Source organism: Heterodontus francisci, chromosome 14 (genome assembly GCF_036365525.1).
Source record: "Heterodontus francisci isolate sHetFra1 chromosome 14, sHetFra1.hap1, whole genome shotgun sequence".
NCBI classification, from domain to species: domain Eukaryota; kingdom Metazoa; phylum Chordata; class Chondrichthyes; order Heterodontiformes; family Heterodontidae; genus Heterodontus; species Heterodontus francisci.
Genome location: NC_090384.1, coordinates 83,031,563 through 83,055,007, shown reverse-complemented (window position 1 = coordinate 83,055,007; position 23,445 = coordinate 83,031,563). Strand labels below are relative to the sequence as shown.

The following is a 23,445-nucleotide window of genomic DNA, read 5'->3' as shown; positions in this document are numbered from 1 at the left end:
AGTGTTAAAATGTGAGAGAAGTAATGAATTCTCACAAAAATCCATAATTTATGGTGGGCCCTGCAAGCAATCTTAATGGCTAAATGAACTGATTCTAGGAAACAGGCAGACACTACCATTGGTGGTTACAATTGTAGAGACTCGAGTTCTACCGAGATCACAGTTACAGTGAAATGGTATTGAATCAGCAGCAGAATAGAAACTGAAAATGCTCCCATGTCTTACCTTAGGTCTTACAGCATGGGAAAATTGGCAGAGGAATCAAAAGTGCCTATCTGTGCTTGAGAAAAGCAATTGCAAGGAGAATGAGCGATGCCTTATGTAGTAATGGGGGGAAAAAATGCCTCGTTAAGAGTTATTGAGCTATCAAGTGGTTGAAGAGCAGCAGTCTTCATAACTTTAGGTACAAAAGGACTGTTAGGTCAAGATGCAAACAATCGGAACAATAAATAAACAAACATCATATCAAAGGATCGTATGTACAAGAGGTATAGCAGCTGGGTCACCACAGCTGTGCTGAACAGAAGACAGTACATTAGGAATGCTATTACAAGTTGTTAGCATAGTGACTTGTGGCTTATATCCTTTACCCATGATACAATAAGCTCTGGATCTTCTAGCTTTTAATGAGCAGGATCTACCAATATGATTTTGGACTATATTTGTTAAAATGTGTGTGGGTATTTAGTCCTTTTACTTTTGTATATGTGCAACCAGAGATTCTTGAAGTCCTGTTGAAGTGTTTTCTAGTCAACCATAACCTGTATTTTTAACCCTTTGTGCATTTCAATTGACGTGGGGTGTACTATGCTATTGTGGACAATAAATTTGCCCTTACAAATATATTTTTCTTAACAGGTCCTTAATCGAGATCTAGAGTGCAGTCATTTAAAGATGGAAGTAATGGACTTAAAACGACAAATTCAGCACATGACTCAGCTGCTGTCTCTCCAAAAACCAGAGAACAAAAGAACAGAAAAGTAAAGCAGTTTTAAACTCATGCCAACATCTTGATCACAAAGACATTATTTACCATGACATTTACAGCTTAATAAATTGTAATTAAAATGAAAACATATTGAGCTTGCTGCACAATATTTAAATAGAGTTTTTTTACTTTGGGAAATTGCACACCCACAGCCGATAATTTTTCATCCATTCAAATCAATGACTGCAAAAGCACAGGCATGCATCAGGAGCACTAAAGGAGAAAATCTTCTTTTATAACCTTAAACTGGAGCCATCTTAGCTAAATGAGTTGTACTCCACCACAATTTTCAGCAGCCCTATGACTGAGGTTTTTTAAAAAAATCATTACTGTGTATTTTTTAAAAATAGATTTTTTTTGTTGGTGGTTATTTTATAATGACGGGCACACTCTCAGTTTTAGTCCTGTTTATTGATCGATCATATGCTTCTTTTAAGTGATGAGGGAGAGAAAATTTGCTTCCAGACATTTGTCAATGTTTTAGCCAGTCTAGCCAGCAAGAGATTAAATAAGAACTATCAGAACTTGCATCCATCTTGTGAGGCTTCAACACTGTACATCCTGACCCATTTCAGTTCAGATCAGGTAGGATCATAGGAAAAAGGAGCAGGAGTAGGCCTTCGAACCTGACCCGCCACTCAAGCAGATCATGGCTGATCATCTACCTCTACGCCATTTTTCCCCACTATCCCCATATCCTATATCCATATCAGAGCACTTGGAAAACAATGACAGGATTAGACAAAGTCAACATGGATTTACGAAAGGGAAATCATGCTTGACAAATCTACTGGAATTTTTTGAGGATGTAACTAGTAGAATAGATAAGGGAGAACCAGTGGATGTGGTGTATTTGGACTTTCAGAAGGCTTTCGATAAGGTCCCACATAAGAGATTAGCGTGCAAAATTAAAGCACATGGAATTGGGAGTAAGGTACTGACATGGATAAGGAACTGATTGGCAGACAGGAAACAAAGAGTAGGAATAAACAAGTCTTTTTCCGAGTGGCAGGCAGTGACTAGTGGGGTACTACAGGGATCAGTGCTAGGACACCCGCTATTCACAATATATATTTATGATATAGATGAGGGAATTAAATGTAATATATCCAAGTTTGCAGACGACACAAAGCTGGATGGGAGTGTCAGGTGTGAGGAGGATGCCGAGAAGCTCCAGTGTGATTTGGACAGGTTGAGTGAGTGGGCAAATACATGGTAGATGCAGTATAATGTGGATAAATGTGAGGTTATCCACTTTGGTGGCAAAAACAGAAAGGCAGATTATGATCTGAACAGCGATCGATTGGGAAAGGGGGAGGTGCAGCGAGACCTGGGTGTCCTTGTGCACCAGTCGCTGAAAGTAAGCAGGCAGTTAAGAAAGCAAATGGTATGTTGGCCTTCACAGCGAGAGGACTCGAGTACAGGAGCAAGGATGGCTTGCTGCAATTATACAAGGCATTGGTGAGACCACGTCTGGAGAATTATGTGCAGTTTTGGTCTCCTTATCTGAGGAAGGATGTTCTTGCAATGGAGGGAGTGCAGCGAAGGTTCACTAGACTGATTCCTGGGATGGCAGGGCTGAGGTATGAAGAGAGATTGGGTCGATTAGGCTTATATTCACTAGAGTTTAGAAGAATGAGAGGGGATCTCATAGAAACCTACAAAATTCTAACAGGACTGGACAGACTAGATGCAGGAAGGATGTTCCCAGTGACGGGGGAGTCCAGGACCAGGGGTCACAGTCTAAGGATACGGGGTAAGCCATTTAGGACTGAGATGAGGAGGGATTTCTTCACCCAGAGAGTGGTGAACCTGTGGAATTCTCTACCACAGAAAGCAGTTGAGGCCAAATCATTAAATATATTCAAGAAAGAGTTGCATATCATTCTTAGGGCTAAAGGGATGCGGGAAGAAAGCAGGAACAGGGTACTGAGTTTGGACGATCAGCCATGATCGTATTGAATGGCGGTGCAGGCTCGAAGGGCCGAATGGCCTACTCCTTCTCCTATTTTTCTATGTTTCTATCCTTTGATGTCATTAGTAACCAGAAATCTGTCGATTTCTGTCTTGAACATACTCAATGAATGAGCTTCCATAGCCCTCTGGGGTATAGAATTCCACAGATTCACTACCCTCTGAGAAATTCCTCCTCATCTCAGTCTTAACTGGCTTATTCTGTAACTATGTCCCCTGATTCTAGACTCACCAGCCAGAGGAAACATCCTATCCACATCTACCCTGTCACGTCTTGTAAGAAGTTTGTAAGTTTCAATGAGATCACCTCTCATTCTTGGAAACTCTAGCGAATACAAGCCCATTTTCTGCAATCTCTCCTCATAAGTCAATCCCACCATCCCAGGGATTAGTCTGGTGAACCTCCGTTGCACTCCTTCTTTGGCAAGTATAACGTCCTTAGATAAGGAGACCAAAACTCTACACAGTACTCCAGGTGCGGTCTCACCAAGGCTTTATACAATTGCAGCAAGATGTCTTTACTCCTGTACTCAAATCCCCTTGCAATGAAGGCCAACATAGCATTTGCCTTCCTAATTGCTTGCTGCACCTGCATGCTAGCTTTTAATGACTCATAAACAAGGACACCCTGGTCCCTTTGGACATCAGTTAATCTGTTAATTATGTATCAATTGTTTGATTATATGCAGGTGGAGGGTGTTAATTGGGGTCTGTCTTGAGCACTTGTAAGCAGACACTTACTGAGATTGGTGGAGGGTTTGAGTGAGGAACTGCATGTTTGTAATACTTTTACACTACAATAAATGTGAAACTGAGTAGAGATGGACTCCAGCATTATCCTTCCATAAGAAGCTTTCTGAAGTTTAACAATCAACACTTCCCAACCACTCACCATTTAAGAAATTCTCTGCCTTTCTATTTTCTACAAAAGTGAATAACTTCACACTTATTCACATTATATTCCATCTGCCATGTTCTTGCCCATTCACTTAGCCTGTCCAAATCCCCTTGACACCTCCTTGCATCCTCCTCACAAATTACATTCCCACCTAGTTTTGTGTCGTCAGCATATTTGGAAATATTACATTTGGTCCCCATAGCCAAATCATTTATATTGATTGTGAACAGCTGTGGCCCAAGCACTGCTCTTTATGATACCCCACTAAAGGTACATGTAGAGTTCCTGTTATGGACAATATGTATCTTCCCATGTATCTTGTGTGTATTATCCAACTTGCAACATCCAACTTTGATCAAGTGGGAGAGAAAAATAATTTTTTCAGGCTAAAATTCAGCATCAGATCATTAGAAGTTTTTATTCATTCATGGGATGTGAGCGTCACTAACTATGCGCACCTATATCGCCGTTCCTTCACTGTCGCTGGGTCAAAATCCTGGAACTCCCTTCCGAACAGCACTGTGGGTGTACCTAACTCACATGGACTGCAGCAGTTCAAGATGGTAGCTCGTCACTACCTTCTCAAGGGCAATTAGGGATACCCATTGTCGTAGCCATTGAATGTCAAGGGGAGATGGTTAGATTCTCTGTTGTTGGAGATGGTCATTACCTGGCACTTGTGTGGCGCAAATGTTACTTGCCACTTATCAGCCCAAGCCTGGATATTGTCCAGGTCTTGCTGCATTTCTACACGGAATGCTTCAGGATGTTGGATGGTAACCCTGCTCAATTACTACCAAACCAAAAAAAGAAGTGGTTTTTCCCTGTGCTAACGTACTTGTTAGTGCCTTAAACTGTCTGGTCATAGTATATTTGCAATAAGGTTAAGTACCATAACCAGTCAAATTAAGTGTCTGACCCTTAGAACTTACTGTTTGAAAAACTAATGGAATATGATACAGCTGAGAAATTATAACCACAGTTTATGTATTAAGGAAGAAAAAATACATTTCGTGATTTGAGGGACAAAAAGCGAAATGTGCGGTATTGTGTGAAACGTCATCATTTTACATGTATGATATAGTTGGACCTTCACGATGATTGTTTGTTTTTTACTTTCACTTTATAGGCTTATAAACACTTTGCTTCCTGCATTCCACCAACATTATCAAATGTTGAAAAAAGCTGGACTTGCTTCGGCAGCTGCTGAGGATACATTTGTGGAAGTGGAGCAATTAGTACAACATGAGAAAGGGATTGCATGGGAAGATCAGATTATGGAATTACCAGACCAGATATCTGATGGTCAGCTAAACATTTCCTCCATCATGAATTACTCCCAGCTCACCTATTGCCAGGCTACACCGTGCAGTATGTAAACTGTTAACTACTCTTAAGCTATAATTAAGTAGCATATTTTAATTAACAGAAGAATGAACCATTGCAAGAATGTAGATCATAAAACAAACTGATGCATTTCTAACCATACTTTTGTGATTTACTGCTGGAAAGAATTATTGTAGCCTCAGCATTATTTAAATATTATGTTGATATTTCATTAATGCAGAAGCACATTATAGTTTTACAAATTGTTTCATTTTTTACAAGTCAAAGCTGCTCAGGATAGTATGTAAATATACTTACTTTTTCCCAGTCTGGTTCTTAAATCTTCTATTTAATCTACAATTTATGAATTAATTGCCACAGAAATTCTATCATATTTATAAATGCAAAATTATATTTTTCTTAATTTGTTACTGTTGGTAAGCATGAATGTAAAGTAGGTTTCCCCATTTTCTATTAAGTAACATCATCAAATGAAGGAAAATGAACTCCTTTGCAGCAACATGCCTGGTTATCTTGTCCTGTTGGTTGTTATAAAGTGAAAATAGTTATGAGAATGCTTAAATTATCATATATTTTATTTCTTGTTCAATAAACAGTGGAAAACTCTTGAAACTGAAGAAAATGCTAATTGGGTGCATCAACTGAATCCTGGTCAATATACTAAAATGCAAAATTCTTGACTTCCTTTTCAAGTCCCCACCAGACAAGAAGTATTTCTGAATCCTTTTTTTTGAATGGAAGTAATAGCAAATGGGTTCTTCACTCGCATTCCTACCTGCCCTCAGCTACCCCTTTGTATCTCAACAAACAGGCTATTCTTTATGTGAGTCTAAACAATTAATGTTGGCAAGCTGTATGAAAATAGGGCTTATGATGGCCAAGGTCAATCTTGCCTTTGTCTAATGTTAAAGCAGGGGCCAATTGATAGAGGACAGAGCAGGATCCATATCTGTTTTTATTATTTTCCTTCTCCATTTGACAGCAACACAGCTAATTGTGTTTCTTGTATGCCAACCTGTTTGAAATCTGCTAATTCAGCACAGCAGATATCAAACCTGAAACTTTCTTGGTTTGTGTGGCATATTGTAATGGTGCTTTTTTCCCACTAAGCAGTTATTATATTTTTGGGTCCTTTTGCCATCTTCATTTTAGATATATTTTGGCCTCTGTGTTCCTAGCATTGTAGGTGAGCCTCACTCCCAACATTCTGGAGAATGTTTATGATTATCCTCCGTAATTTTGATAGTGAATCCAAACAGCAAGCCTTTTCTTGATCTGGTAGCTAAGTAATTCTATCATCTAAGGATCCTCCTCATGCCTTTGAAAAGTGGCAGAGTTTTACAACACCAGACCTTGTTTGAAACTGCTCAGCAAAATTATTACTAAAATTTAGTAAACAAGTAGTTTTATTTGTATGTAATATCTGTTTATAGTAGATAAAACAGTAAAGGGTTCACAATCCCTGTACTAATTTTTATTCTTGGCCTGACCCAATCGGTTCAAAAGTTCCAGGCCGATTCTGGAATAGTTCAGACGGATAAATACTCCTAAAAACAGTTGCTGGGCTCTATGAATTTAAGAAACTGCCAGCTAAATTCAAAAGGAGCTGCCAGACGCCAGAACTGAACAAATCAGACTGTTTGTATTTGAATTGTATAGCTTGGCTTCTCCTTCAAGCCAACTTCCCAGAGACGACTGAGCCTATCCCTTGTATTATTTATATTGAATTAAGCTGGAACGTACATTCTAAGTGCAATTGGCTTATTTGGTGAAACCTTGCTAAAACTAGCCAAAAGTGCTTCATTCTTGACATAATTGTATTATTCTTTATATATGTGTAAATATAGTATCTATATATGTATATATATTTATATATATTTATATGTTTATATACATATATAAGTCATACCACATTGTGTGCTACTTGATAATTGTAGTGTTCTATAGTTACTTAATCAACACACTTTTTGGGATCTAGCAGTAGAAGTAAAAAGCCATGCTTAACCAAACAATTATTTCTTGGCATCTATTCAACTGAAATCTTCACAGCTGAGATGAAATCATTACAGATGAGCTCAGATGTTCTTTTTAATATGTATTAATGGCCTGGACATGAGTATACAGGACATAATTTCAAAGTTTGCAGATGTTTCCAAACTCAGAAATTTAGTAAACAGTGAGTAAAGGCTTCAGGGGAACATAGACTGGTGAAATAGGCAGACACATGGCAGATACAATTTAATGGAGAAAATTGAGAAGTAATGCATTTTGGTAGGAAGAATGAGGAAAGGAAATATAAATTAAATGCTACAATTTTAATGGGGGTGCAGGAACAGAGGTACCTGGGGGTGTACATACACAAGTCTATGAAGGTGGCAGAAGAAGTTGAGAAAGCTGCCTCTTTTTAAAAAAAAACAGGATGTTTGGCTTTACAAACACACATATAATACAAAAGCAAGGAAGTTATGTCTAACATCTATAAATCGCTGGTTAGACCCCAGTATTCTGGGCAACATACTTTAGGAACGATGTCAAGGCCTGAGATAGGGCGCAGAGGAGATTGATTGGAATGGTACTAGGAACATGGAAATTAACATGGAGAGATTAGAGAAGTTGGCGTTGTTTTCCTTTCAGAAGAGAAAGTTAAGGGAGATTTAACAGAGGTGTTTAATGGAGGAAAAACTGTTTCCTGTGACAGAAGGATAGATAACCAGATGGCTTAGATTTTATAATTGGCTAAAGAATCAGATGCGCAATGGGGAGAAATTATTTAATGCAGTTGTTGTAACCTGGAATGCAATGCCTGAAATGGTGGCTATAGTAGATTCAATAATAACTTTCAAAAGGGATAATTCTTGACGGGGAAAGTTTTTCAGAACTATGGATATCTCTATGATCTATGTTTATATTAATATTCATGGGTTAAATCAGTATGCACTTTCTACGTCTCAGCATATCTTTTCCTTAATCTGTGATCAAATTTTACCTCAACAGCACGACCTTAAAGAAGTTTAATCTTTTGTGTAATGAACTTCTACTAGATAGAATAACTGAATGAATGAATGGAATGTCCAAATATTGACAACTTTTATCTGGAACTTCTAAAAATCCTGATCTAAAAGAACCTTATTTGGTAAAGCTGTACAATCAACAGCATTCCACTGTACCAGATAAATATACTAAAGGTCTTAAAAGTGTGCTTGATAGCTTCAGGATGTCTTCTTGCCTATTTAAACACGATTTTAGCTATGTTCTAATTCCAAGTACATTATTTGCACCAGGAGGAAATATATTGCCTCAATCTTCTTTTGTTTTTGTATGTGTTTAGGTTCAAAAAGAACTCCTTCCAGAAGTTTACAGGACAGTACCCCTGATCCATTAAAATCATCAATAGGTAGGTGGAATATTGTGTTTTACTTGTTTTAAGGTACTCAATGGTACACTTGGTAAATGTGCCCATTTATCATAATATCAATGTAATAATTTACATTATTCGAAGTATCCAATCTGCTTGTTGGTAATTTAATGATGGATCTCTGCCTATAGTTTTTAAACAAAAAAGCACAACTGTATTTGAGAGTAATGGAGTAAAGATTATTGAAATAAGTGCCTGAAGGAAAGGTTTCTTGGTGTGCTTGAGAGGGATTGAGGTGTAGGGAGCAATTTTTGCTCAAAGCACTCCATTGTCCACTTTTTAAAATGAGCGATTTTTTTTACCCCAGGTCAGCACGCCTGGCATTGCTGGAACAAGCCCTGTGCCCTGGAGCAGCTCCAGTGTTACACGGTGGCTGCTTTTTGGACTGGCAGTGCAGCAATCTGGAGCTGCCCAACCCTAAGAAAATTAACTGTTGGATTTAGCTGGTAGTAGTTTTCTTGTGGTTAAGCAGCTCCTGATCAACTATTAAGTCTATTGCAAAGTAGCAGTCCTATACAACAAATGGAGCTGCTTACGTGCATATTGTTACGACCGACTGTTCCAGTCAAAGCCCCCAATCAAAATATACGATTCTGATTGTGGTGGGAGAGACGTGCTGATAATTCAATCCCGTCGCTCCACAGATTGTCTAACGTATCATTTAAAACTTTCCAAATTAAAGAAAGACCCAACCAAATTGTACCATCTATTAACCCCCGAATGAGGCTAACCAAACCACATGTCTTTAAATCAACAAATTAACTCTTTAATTAGAAGAACTAAATTCTTAAACACTATGAAGATATAAACAACATTTAAAATAGAAAAAATTAGAGACCTTGCAAATTTACAGTCCAACGTTGCTCGAAGTACTCACAGAATGTTGCTTTCCTTCCCCAGCGAATTTCAACAATTAACAACTTGCAAATTCTTTCAATGGAATCAAGTTGACTTTAGAGTTTTTGAGGGATAAAAGATTGTCACAGTCTAACTTCCCTTTCTTCAATTTAAATTACCAGAGATCTCTGTTTTGGCTTGACTTTTTCTTAGAATTTTGAGAGATAATAATAAAACCGACTAAAATCCTATTCCTTCGGTTTAAATGGTTGAGAGCTCTTTTTCAGGTGTCTGAACACCACAGCTGTGTCCTCTGTCTGTGTGTTCTGTCAGAACAAACTGTCTTCAACTAAAAGCCAGTTCAAAACTGAATTGTAACAAATGTATCGCATGAGACTCACTCCCAGTGGCTATATCTATGATAATGAGAATGCACCCTTTAAATTGCAGTCTCCAAATGGCTGTTTCTAAGGCAACGAAAATGCACCTTCCTATAACTCCTGAGGCTTGCTGGTTCTTAAAGCAATACTGATCCCTTGCAAGCCTTAAAGGCAAACCGCATATTCCCAAAAAAAACTACAACACCATGACAATATATACAATAGTTTCTTCATATTAGTACAAAAGCAAAATACTCTGAATTCTGGAAGTCTGAAATAAAAATAGAGAATGCTGGAAACACTCAGATCAGGCAGCATCTTTGGAAAGAGAAAGAGTTAACATTTTAGATTGATGTACCTTTCATTACTAAAGGCAGGAGAAGAGGGGCAATTGCCCTGTGTAGGAGAAGCCAGAGAAGTGGGTGCGTGGAAGAAGAGCTCAGCCTTATCTTCTCTCAGTATAATGGCAAGCTGTTCTTTGACCTCCATGCCTACTTTTTTGACCAGGAAGCTTTCTCCTGCACAGTGGACCTTTTTCTCCTGTCTTCATGGGTCCTGAAGCTGCGCTGTTTGTCCACTGAGCCAGCAGAAGGTACAAAACCATGTTCAAGCTATGGGTACAGTAGCACAGTGGTAATGTTACTGGACCAGTAATCCAGAGACCTTGAATAATGATCCAGAGACGTGAGTTCATATCTCACCGCAGCAGCTGGGGGAATTAAATTTGTTAATAAATAAATCTGAATAAGGAACTAGTATTAGCAGTGAGGGAATGCAGTTGAGAAGAGACAGTTGCCTGAGTGAGACATTAGCCAGAGTGAATTTGGAAATTTTCCGCACGTGGGAATTCGGTGCAGAGGGGGAAAGAGGGCCGCCTTTTCCTATCTTTTTCAGCCTCCAGCAGTTGGTGAGTCGTCTTCCTCTGACTCCAAGGTAGGTGAGTGCAACTTTCCATTAGTTCAACTTGAATTATGAACTATTGACTAAAAAGAGTTGCACAGATATGGCAGGGCCAGTGATGCAATGCAACTGCAGCATGTGGGAATCTGTGGAATGCACTGCAATCCCGGACAAGCATGTCTACAGTAACTGTCTGCATCTTGCACGACTTCAGCTCAGAATTGCTGAGCTGGAGACTGAGTTGCATACATTGTGAAACATCAGGGAGGGGGAGAGTTACCTGGACATTTTGTTCCAGGCGGCAGTCACACCCATTAGAGTAGGGAGAACATTTGAGATGGCCAATGGTCAGGGACAGGAGAGTGTGACTGCAAGTGAGGCAGGTAGGGGGAATCAGCATGTAGTGATGGAGGAACCTTGTCCTTGCTACCTGTGTGGATGAAGAGAAGGACTGCAGGGTGGATAAGCGGACTGACTGTGGCGCCATTGTGAAAGATGCCAATCCAGTGGAAGGAGTGAAGAGGAATGTGGTGGTGATGGGAGACAGTATAGTCAAGGGGATAGATACTGTTCTCTGTAGCCGCGATTGGGAACTTTGACGGCTGCGTTGCCTGCCCGGTGCCAGGGTTAAGGACATCTCCTTGCAGCTGAAGAGGAACCTGGAGTTGGATGGGGAGGATCCAGTTGTCGTGGTCCATGTGGGAACCAATGACATAGGTAGAACCAGAAATGATCTGCTTAGAGAATGTGAGGAGTTATGTTCCAAACTAAAGTGCAGAACATCAAAGGTAATCATCTCCGGATTATTACCTGAGCCACGTGCAAATTAGTACAGGGTCAAGCAGATTAGAGAACTAAATGCGTGACTCAAAGAGTGGTGTGGGAAGAAGGGGTTTCAGTTCTTGGGGCACTGGTATCAGTACTCAGGGAAGAGGGAGCTATTCCTTTGAGATGGGCTTCACTTGAACCGGACTGGAACCAGTGTCCTGGCCAATTGCATAACTAGGGCTGTCAACAGGGCTTCAAACTAACAGAGGGGGCAGACGGTTTAGGTAAAGGGAAATTTAGAAATCCAAAGAGAGAGGTCAGGGCATCGGAGCAGGATAGCGATGTGGGTAATTCCCAACAGAATGGACAGGAAGGGACAGCGAGTTTAACAAAAATTGTACATTGGCAGATAAGGTCTTTGCAGGAAATAGAGGTTAAAAAAATTGAAATTAAAGTTCCTTTATCTGAATGCACAAAGCATCTGTAATAAGATAGATGAACTAGTGGCACGAATAGAGGTAAATTATCTAGATCTAATTGCCATTACCGAGACATGGTTACAAGGAGATCAAGGTTGGGAAATGAATGTTCCAGGGTACACAATATTTTGGACAGACGGACAATGGCAAAGGAGGAGGGATAGCCCTGATAGTAAAGTATGCCATAATAAGGGATCTGGCCTCAGAAGATCATGAAGTAGAATCAGTTTGGGTGGAAATTAGGAAGATCAGGAGTCAGAAAACACTGGTGGGAGTAGTTTACAGGCCCCCTAACAGTAGTCATATTATTGGACAGAGCATTAAGTGGAAAATTATTGGAGCATGTAAAGAAAGTAATGTATTAATTGTGGGGGTCTTTAATCTGCATATAGACTGGGACAATCAAATTGGCAACGGTGCTCTAGGAGACAAATTTGTAGAATGCTTTCGTGACAGTTTCTTGGAGCAATATGTTGTGGAACCGACTTGGGATAAAGCTATCTTAGATCTCGTATTGTGTAATGAAGCAGGGTTAGTAAGAAATGTAATCATAAAAGATCCATTGGGAAATAGTGATCATAATACCATTGAATTTCATGTTAAGTTTGAAAGTGAAACATTTCAATCACAATCAAGAATCTTAAACAAAGCCAATTACGAAGGTATGAGGGGAGAACTGGCTAAGGTTAATTGGGTAAATAGACTGGAAGGTATGGCGGTAAATGAACAGTGGGAAACATTTAAAGAAACAATTTAAAGGGTTCAACAAAAGTACATTCCGTTCAAAACAAAAACTCGTTCAGATAGAGCCATCCATGGCTCCGGAAGTTAAGGAGAGTAATAGACTAAAAGAAGAGGCTTACAATGTTGCAAAGAATAGTAGCAGGTCTTGAGGATTGGGAGTGTTTTAGAAACCAGCAAAGGACCACCAGAAAGTTGATAAAAAGGGAAAAAAATAGAATGAGAGTAAACTAGCCAGCAATATAAAAACAGATTGTAAGAACTTTTATAAGTACATAAAAAGGAAGAAAGTAGCTAAAGTAGATGTTGGTCCCTTAGAGGCAGAGACAGGAGAAATCATCATGGGGAATGAGGAAATGGTAGAGGCATTGAACAAATATTTTGTGTCTGTCTTCACAGTAAAAGACAGAAATTACATACCAGAAATAGACAGTAACCTTGGAGCTAAAAAGAGTGAGAAAATTAAAATTAAGGACATTAGCTGAAGAAAAGTATTGGAGAAACCTGAGGGACTAAAATCTGACACGTCCCTGGGACCAGATGGCCTACATCCTAGGGTTCTAAAAGAGATAATTGCAGAGATGGTGGATGCGCTGGCTGTGTTTTTCCAGAATTCCTTAGATTCAGGAATGGTCCTGTCAGATTGGAAGTTGGCAAATGTTACACTGCTTTTCAAGCAAGGAGGTAGAGAGAAAACGGGGAACTACAGGCCAGTTAGCCTAACATTAGGAATTGGAAAGATGCTGGAAACTATTATTAAAGAAGTCTTAACATTGCACTTGGAAAAGCATAGTATGATTAGAACAAGTCAGCATGGTTTTACTAAAGGGAGATCCAGTTTGACAAATTTATTCGAGTTTTTTGAGGATATAACTAGTAGGGTAGATAAAGGGGAACCAGTAGTTGTTGTATACCTGGATTTTCAAAAGGCATTCAATAAGGTGCCACATAAAAAATTAATAGGCAAGATAAGAGCTCATGGTGTTGGGGGTAATATATTAGCATGGATAGAGGATTGGTTAACAGACAGGAAACAGAGAGTGGGCATAAATGGGGCATTTTCAAGTTGGCAGGCAGTGAATAGTGGGGTGCTGCAAGGATCAGTGCTGGGGCCTCAGCTATTTACACTCTATATTAATGACTTGGATGAAGAGATAGAGAGTAATGTATCTAAGTTCGCTGATGATACACAGCTCTGTGGAAAGGTAAGCTGCGGGGAGGATGTAGAAAGGCTGCAAAGAGATATAGACAGGTTAAGTGAGTGGGCAACAAGATGGAAGATGGAGTATAATGTAGGGAAGTGTGAAGTTGTTCACTTTGGTTGTAAAAATAGAAAAGCACAATATTTTTTAAAAGGTGTGAAACTGGTAAGTGTTGATGTTCAGAAAGACTTGGGGGTACTCGTACAAGGAATGCATAAAGTTAACATGTAGGTGCAGCAGGCTATTAGGAAGGCAAATGGCATGTTGGCCTTTATTGCAAGGGGATTGGAGTACAAGAATGAAGAAGTCTTACTAAAATTGTACAGGGCTTTGGTGAGACCGCACCTGGAATACTGTGTGCAGTTTTGGTCTCCACATTTAAGAAAGGATATACTTGCACTGGAGGCAGTGCAGCAAAGATTTACTAAATTGGTCCCTGGGATGAGGGGGTTTTCTTTTGTTGAGAGGCTGAGTAAATTGGGCCTATATTCTCTAGAGTTTATAGAACATAGAACATAGAACATACAGCACAGAACAGGCCCTTCGGCCCACAATGTTGTGCCGATCCTTTGTCCTCTGTCAAGGACAATTTAATCTATACCCCATCATTCTCCTTTATCCATATACCTATCCAAAAGCCTTTTGAAAGTCCCTAAAGTTTCTGACTCAACAACTTCCCCGGGCAAGGCATTCCATGCCTCGACCACTCTCTGGGTAAAGAACCTTCCCCTGACATCCCCCTTATATCTCCCACCCTTCACCTTAAATTTATGACCCCTTGTAACGCTTTGCTCCACCCGGGGAAAAAGTTTCTGACTGTCTACCCTATCTATTCCCCTGATCATCTTATAAACCTCTATCATGTCACCCCTCATCCTTCTCCGTTCTAATGAGAAGAGGCCTAGAATGTTCAGCCTTTCCTCGTAAGACTTATTCTCCATTCCAGGCAACATCCTGGTAAATCTCCTCTGCACCCTCTCCAAGGCTTCCACATCCTTCCTAAAATGAGGCGACCAGAACTGCACACAGTACTCCAAATGAGGCCTTACCAAGGTCCTGTACAGCTGCATCATCACCTCACGGCTCTTAAATTCAATCCCTCTGCTAATGAACGCTAACACCCCATATGCCTTCTTCACAGCCCTATCCACTTGAGTTGCAACTTTCAACGATCTATGCACATAGACCCCAAGGTCTCTCTGCTCCTCCACATGCCCAAGAACCCTACCGTTAACCCAGTATTTTGCATTCGTGTTTGTCCTTCCAAAATGGACGACCTCACACTTTTCAGGGTTAAACTCCATCTGCCACTTTTCAGCCCAGCACTGCAACCTATCCAAGTCCCTTTGCAGACGACAATAGCCCTCCTCGGTATCCACAACTCCACCAACCTTTGTATCATCTGCAAATTTACTGACCCACCCTTCGACTTCCTCATCCAAGTCGTTAATAAAAATCACAAACAGGAGAGGACCCAGAACTGATCCCTGCGGCACGCCACTGGTAACTGGGCTCCAGGCTGAGTATTTACCATCTAAGACCACTCTCTGCCTTCTATCAGTTAGCCAATTCTTAATCCAACTGGCCACATTCCCCACTATCCCATGCCTCCTGACTTTCTCCATAAGTCTACCATGGGGGACCTTATCAAATGCCTTACTAAAATCCATGTACACCACATCCACTGGTTTACCCTCATCCACTTGCTTGGTCACCTGCTCAAAGAATTCAATCAGGCTTGTGAGGCAAGACCTACCCCTCACAAAACCGTGCTGACTGTCCCGAATCAAGCAGTGTCTTTCCAGATGCTCAGAAATCCTATCCCTCAGCACCTTTTCCATCAACTTGCCTACCACCGAAGTAAGACTAACTGGCCTGTAATTCCCAGGGTTGTTCCTATTCCCTTTCTTGAACAGGGGCACAACATTTGCCACCCTCCAATCACCTGGTACCACCCCCGTCAGCAGAGAAGATGAAAAGATCATTGCCAGCGGCTCTGCAATTTCATCCCTTGCTTCCCATAACATCCTTGGATATACCCCGTCAGGCCCGGGAGACTTGTCTATCTTCAAGTTATTCAAAAACCCCAACACATCTTCCCTCCTAACGAGCACTTCCTCGAGCTTACCAGTCTGCTTCCCACCGTCCTCTTCAGTAATACACCCCTTCTCATTCGTAAATACCGAAGAGAAGTACTCATTCAAAACCTCACTTATCTCTTCCGGCTCAACACACAGTCTCCCGCTATTGTCCTTGACCGGACCTACGGTCCCCCTAGTCATCCTCATATTTCTGACATACGCGTAAAAGGCCTTGGGGTTTTCTTTTATCCTACCCGCCAAGCATTTTTCATGCCCTCTCTTAGCTCTCCTAATCCCTTTCTTCAGATCCTTCCTGGCCATCTTGTATCCCTCCAGAGCTATGCCTGTGCCCTTTTTCCTCAACTTTATATACGCATCCTTCTTCTTCCTAACAAGACTCTCAACCTCTCTTGTCAACCACGGTTCCCTCACATGACCATCCCTTCCCTGTCTGACAGGGACATGCTTATCAATGGCCCCTACTATCTGCTCCTTGAAAAAGTTCCACATTTCGACCGTGCCCTTCCCTGCCAGCATATGCTCCCAACTTATGCTCCTCAGTTCCTGCCTGACAGCATCATATCTACCCTTCCCCCAATTGTAAACCTTGCCCTGTTGCACATACCTATCCCTCTCCATTACCACAGTGAATGCTACAGAATTGTGATCACTATCTCCAAAGTGCTCGCCCACCAACAGCTCTATCACTTGCCCTGGTTCATTACCTAGTACCAAATCCAATATTGCCTCCCCTCTGGTCGGGCAGTCTACATACTGAGTCAGAAAAGCTTCCTGGACATACTGCACAAACACTACCCCATCCAAACTATTCGATCTAAAGAGTTGCCAATCAATATTTGGGAAGTTGAAATCCCCCATAATTACTACCCTGTGACTTCTGCTCCTTTCCAAAATCTGTTTCCCAATCTGCTCTTCCACCTCCCTGCTGCTATTGGGGGGCCTATAGAAAACTCCCATCAAGGTGACTGCTCCTTTCCTGTTCCTGACCTCAACCCACAGTGCCTCAGTCGGCAGATCCTCCTCGAAAATTCTTTCAGCAGTTGTTACACTATTTCTAACTAACAATGCCACCCCCCCACCTCTTTTACCACCATTCCTAATCTTATGAAAACATCTATAACCAGGTACCTCCAAAAAACATTCCTCCCCCTCACCTATCCACGTTTCAGTGATGGCCACAACATCGTAGTCCCAAGTGCCCATCCACGCCTTCAATTCACTCACCTTATTCCTGACGCTTCTTGCGTTGAAGTATACGCACTTTAACCCTTCTCCGTGCCCATCTGTCCTCTGCGACAGTGCTACCTTCCCCAATACCTCACTACACTCTTTGTCTTTCTGAGTGGACCCACTGGTCCCTGGATTACAAGTCCGGTTCCCATCCCCCTCCCAAACTAGTTTAAACCCTCCCGAACAGTACTAGCAAACCTCCCTCCCAGGATATTGGTGCCCCTCTGGTTCAGATGCAGCCCGTCCTGTTTGAACAGGTCCCATCTTCCCCAGAATGCAGTCCAATTATCCAAGAACTGGAAGCCCTCCCTCCTACACCATTCCTGCAGCCACGTGTTCAGCTGTGCTCTCTCCCTATTCCTAGCCTCACTATCACGTGGCGCCGGCAACAAACCAGAGATAACAACTCTGTCCGTCCGAGCTTTCAGCTTCCAGCCTAACTCCCTAAACTCACTTCTAACATCTGTGCCACCCTTCCTTCCTACGTCGTTGGTGCCAATGTGCACCACGACCTCTGGCTGCTCCCCCTCCCCTTTAAGGATCCTGAAGACGCGATCACAAACATCACGGACCCTGGCACCAGGGAGGCAACAAACCATCCGTGCGTCTCGCCTGCGCCCACAGAACCGCCTGTCCGTACTCCTCACCATCGAGTCCCCGATGACTAGTGCTCTCCCATTCTCCCTCCTTCCCTTCTGAGCCACAGTGCAGGACCCCGTGCCAGAGGCCCGGTCACTGCAGCCTGCCCCCGATAGGCCGTCCCCCCCAACAGTATCTAAAACTGTATACTTGTTGTTGAGGGGAACGACCACAGGAGATCCCTGCACTGACCTCTTCCCACCTCTAACTGTTACCCAGCTGCCTTTGATTTGTGGAGTAGCGACCTCCGTGTAGCTTCTATCTATCAACCCCTCAGCTTCCCGAATGATCCTCAGTTCATCCAGCTCCAGCTCCAATTCCCTAACACGGTCTGATAGGAGCTGGAGACGGATGCACTTCCAGCAGGTGAAGTCGGCAGGGCCACCGGAGGTTTCCCTCACCTCGAACATTCTGCAGGAGGAGCAATACACTACACTGGCTGCCATTTCTTTTATTCAATTACCCCTTAGTTAAGTACAACTATAGATATTAACAAAAACAGTAAATAGCTTACCTGCTCAGTCCTTTTTGGTTAGAGGAGGAGGGTAAAAAGGGTCTTATTATTAGGTTAGAGGAGGAGGATGGGTGGGAGACACTACATTTGTAGTGGCTCGGGTTTACTCAGCTCCGCACCTTTAAGGAAAATACCTACCCAGGAGTCCTCGCTGCCGACCAGCTTCCGGTTCCTCCGGCGCCAAAAGAAACTCAAAGACAAGGAAAACAGTAAGTAAAACAGTAAGTACTTACTTTTAAAACACAGCTCCTGATGCCTTCACTCACCCACCGAAGAGTCGCTACCTTCTCCTGCTGCTCCGCCGGGAAATGAGGCCGAGTCCACGGAGCTCCGCACCTTTAAGGAAAATACCTACCCAGGAGTCCTCGCTGCCGACCAGCTTCCGGTTCCTCCGGCGCCAAAAGAAACTCAAAGACAAGGAAAACAGTAAGTAAAACAGTAAGTACTTACTTTTAAAACAGTTTAGAAGAATAAGAGACGATCTAATTGAAGCATACAAGATTCTGAAAGGGCTTAATAGGGTAGAAGCTGAGAGATTGTTCCCACTGGTCAGGGAATCTAGAACAGAGGGACACAGTCTCAGGATAAGGGGTCAATCATTCAGGACTGAGATGAGGAGAAATTACTTCACTCAAAAGGTTGTGAATCTTTGGAATTCTCTGCCCCAGAGGGTTGTGGATCCTCCATCATTGAATACATTTAAGGCTGGGATAGATAGATTTTTGGTCTCGCAGGGAATCAAGGGATATGAGGAATGGCAGGAAAGTGGAATTGAAACCCAAGAGCAGCCATGATCGTATTGGTTCAATAAGGAGTGTAGGAGAACATGCCAGGAGCAACACCAAGCATACCTAAAAATGAGGTTCCAACCTGAAAAAGCTGCAACACAGAACTACAAGCATGCTAAACAGCGGAAGCAGCATGCTATAGGTAGAGCTAAGCAATCCCACAACCTATGAGTCAGATCAAAGCTCTGCCATCCTGCCGCATCCAATCATGAATGACAATTAAACAAATGGGAAGAGGAGGCTCCACAAACATACCCATCCTCAATGATGGGTGGAGTCCATTAGGTGAATGCAGAAGATAAAGCTGAAATATTTGCAACCTTCTTCAGACAGAAGTGCTGAGTTGATGATCTATCTCAGCCTCCTGCTGAAGTCACCATCACAGATGCCAGTCTTCAGCCAATTCAGTTCATTCCATGTGTTGTCAAGAAATAGCTGAGCACCATGGACACAGTAAAGGCTATGGTCCCTGACGACAATCCAGCTGTAGTGCTGAAGGCTTGTGCTCCAGAACTAGCCACTAGCTAGGCCGTTCCAGTACAGCTGCTAGACTGGCATCTACCCAGCAATGTGGAAAATTGCCCAGGTATGTCCACAAAAAGCAGGATAAATCCAATCTGGCTAATTACTGTCCCAGCAGTCTATTCTCAATCATCAGTAAAGTGCAATCAAGTGGCACTTACTCAGCAATAACCTGCTCACTGCTGAATTTGGGTTCTGTCAGGCCCACTCGGCTCCAGACCTTATTACAGCTTTGGTCTAAACATGGAAAAAACAGCTGAACTCTAGAGGTGAGGTGAGAATGACTGTCATTGGCATCAAGGCAGCATTTGACTGAGTGTGGCACCAAGGAGCCCAGGTAAAATTGAAGTCAATAGATGTCAGGGGGAAAAAGTCTCCACTGACCGGAGTCATACCTGGCACAAAGAAAAATGGTTGTGGTTTTTGCAGGCCCATTATCTCAGCCTCAGGACATTACTGCAGGAGTTCCTTAGGCCAGTATCCAAGGCCCAACCATCTTCAACTACTTCATCAGTGACCTTCCCTCCAGCATAAGGTCTGAAGTGGGGATGATCACTGATGACTGCACAGTATACAGTTCTATTTGCAACTCCTTAGATAATGAAGTAGCCCATATGTAGCAAGACCTGGGCAACATTCAAGCTTGGCTGACAATTGGCAAATAGCATACAGCCACACAGGTGCTAGGCAATGACCATCTCCATCAAGAGTCCAACCCCATCCCTTTGGCATTCAGTAGCATTACCATCGCTGAATTCCCCCACCATCAACACCCTCGGGGTCACCATTGCCCAGAAACTTTGGCTACAAAAGCAGGTCTGAGGCTGGGAATTCTGCAGCAAGTAACTCACCACCTGATGAAGGTAATGCATCTAAGAACAAGTAAAGCTGAGTACAGTGTGAAAAGGCCATGCTTTGAAGCAAGCTAATTTAGATGCAGGGCCATACAAGAATACAATTAAGTGCCTCTGTGGAGAGGGATGACATCAGTAAAATCTGGAGGAGGGGCTGGCCCACCTAAGCTGATATCCTATTGAAAATAGCAAATTAAATCAAAATGGTATGGTCAGGAAAAATAAAAATGCCATGTGATGCTCACCTGTCACAAGGGTGTTTCATTTGTAAGTGCAATCAAAAATCTTTGGACTGTATTTGAAATATTGAATGCAAGTTTGGTCACACGATCTTTAAAAGGACAATAAGTGTACTGGACAGGATTCAGAGAAGAATGGCAATCTAGGACTTGGGCTTAAGTTATGAGGAGAAGCTCACAGAACTAAATTTATTTTGTTAGACAAAAAAATATTAGGCTAGGAAAAAATCGAAGTCTGTAGATAAAAGCAGATATGTGATATATAAGCGCAATTCTAGTGCAGAACTAGACAACACATTTATAAACTGATACAAAAGCAAAATACTGCAGATGCTGGAAATCTGAAATATAAAAATGTTGGAAACACTGAGCGGGTGAGGCAGCAGCAGCTATGGAGAGTGAAACAGAGTTAGCATTCAAGGTCGATGACCTTTCATCAGAACATTTCATTGCAGGGTACCCTGGAGCAGCTCTGGGCCTAGAAGGCCTAGCTTTGGACTGCTCCATCTTGCCATGGATGACAACAGCATGGGCATTGGCAGCGTGGCAATGGTTGGAGGATGAATTCTGTCATCCTGAGAGATGACAGCAGGCTCTGCTTCATGCTGCCACTGCCACTCCTCTGAGGTGATACCTCAGCAATCCTGGCAGTGTGTTGGAGGACAGATTGCTGGACTGCTGTGAGAACCTGTCAGCCCCTCTGAACACTGGTATCTGCAGTGTGATGGCAGCAGTCTGAGCTTGTGCATCAGCACGTTGAGCTTGCATGACTTCAGTCTGAGATTCTACTGCAATACCCAGGTGTTGGGTGGCTTCTGCTTGTGCTGCAATGGAAACCAAGACATCACCATCAGATGTATCATGTTTGGGTTCGCAAGTGCGCCAATGAAGTTGATCACCACTTCCACCCTGGAAAGGATGGGCACCAAGCTCTGCGCAAAGCCCAGTGCAAAGTTGGTGCCAGTCTCCTCCATGCTTCTTAACATTGTCTGCTAGCTTTTTGGCAGCCTTCCCAATGTAGCAAGCATTACATCGTCCATACCCATCAGCTGTCATCTGTAAGCCGTCTTATCAAGGCGCTCATCTGAGTCCTATGCAGCATAACTCATGTGGCCTCACCCTCTGGCGAGATTGTACCAATGCTACCCTTTTCTGCTATCTACATGCAGTGTCAGTATCTGAGCTGGTGGCTGCGAGTGTGAGAGTGAGTGACAGTGTTTCTTCTTCACTGTCATCCTGCTGTTCCACCACTTCCTGGCCAGATTGCAGTTCTTGGGTATCTGAAAGGAGAAAGGCATTTGTAAGGTTGTGGTGAGGGAAGGGGGTGAATGCAAGAGGTGTATGCTTATACCATGTGCAGCTTGTAAACTGGATGAAATTGTGGGATGAAGGGGATGTAGAATAGCCGCTGGCTACGGCCTCATTCGTAGCTACTCCAATGATGGCGAGCGCCCTCTCCATGAGGGTGAGAACATGCAGTTGTCTTTGTCCCTGTTGGTTAGGTGCTGCTGCCTCCAGCGATACGCCACCTTGTCCTGCAAGAGAGAAGGAAGTGTGTCAGTGAGTGTGGTGCAATCTGTTTGGGTGATGTGGCTATCATGATCAAATAGCTGGCAATGTGTGCAAGGGTGTGTGGGTTGCAGGAGTTCTAAATATTTGAGGGTGAGGTGATACTATGAATGTTAGGTGTGAATCGTGATTGATAAAGATTGTTGGTAGGTGAGTGATGGGGTTTGGTGCATTGAGCAATATGTGAGGCGAGTGGTGCAATTAATGGGATACACATTTGAAGATGATTTCACTGACATTGACCACGTATGAGGTCATTGAACTTCTTGCAGCACTGCATGCTGGTCCTCAGGGCTAAATTGCTGGCATTGACTGCCACGGCTATCTGGTCCCACTGCTTTTGCAAAGTTTGTCTGGAGGGCATCCTGGTGCCCTCTGAATAGTTCGCATATCACCTGCTCTCCACTGTTGGAAAATCTTGGAGCCCACTCTCTGCCATGGTATGCTATTCTTGTTTCTTTCCCACGTCAAAATCACTTCTAAAATGACTTCCAGCATCTCCTCCAGCCAAAGTGCACCTCCCCTTTAAGTGGCACAGGCTGATGTTAAGCAGCTTGAATTCGTGCCAGCCTCTTGCTTTTGTGCCACCAGCTCAGGTGTGGAGCCACTCAACACTGCACTTAGTGTTGGCTACACCCTACAATCATTTTAGGAGGCAACACAAAGTTTGCATGCTGCCCGCAATAGCCACAGGTTAATTGCGCATCGTTATTCCCACAAATGTTTTTGGGGTTGGGGGTTTGGGGCAGTTATCGAATTGAGCAGCTGTTGCATTCATTACTCATTATGCATCAATGAAGGAAAGCTACAAAATTATAGTTGGCACATTTATCTGGACATATGACTTACCAGTCATTAAAAAAACCATAAAGATCTACAAATTACATCATACCTTCCATTGGTTTATTTCAAGTTTCTTTAATTAATTCAAGCTGCTTGCGACGAAGCAGTGTTACATTTTCTGAAATACTGCACAGGTAAACTGGCAACCATCTCTTGTACAAGAGCCTGTATTAAGGCCATTTAAATGAAATTGTTAATAGTGAATGGAGTCATAAA

General features: G+C 42.4%; 1 protein-coding gene across 6 annotated transcripts in view; it reads left to right on the top strand.

The window, feature by feature from the left end:
- The window catches only part of kif18a (kinesin family member 18A), a 189,357-nt gene that overhangs the window by 126,381 nt on the left and 39,531 nt on the right, over positions 1 to 23,445 (top strand). For all 6 annotated transcript variants that reach the window (XM_068046482.1, XM_068046479.1, XM_068046480.1 and 3 more), the window contains 3 exons: positions 859 to 980; positions 4,990 to 5,231; positions 8,536 to 8,601. In XM_068046482.1, the coding sequence (XP_067902583.1) occupies positions 859 to 980; positions 4,990 to 5,231; positions 8,536 to 8,601 (430 nt within the window). The remainder of the gene's footprint in view (positions 1 to 858; positions 981 to 4,989; positions 5,232 to 8,535; positions 8,602 to 23,445) is intronic.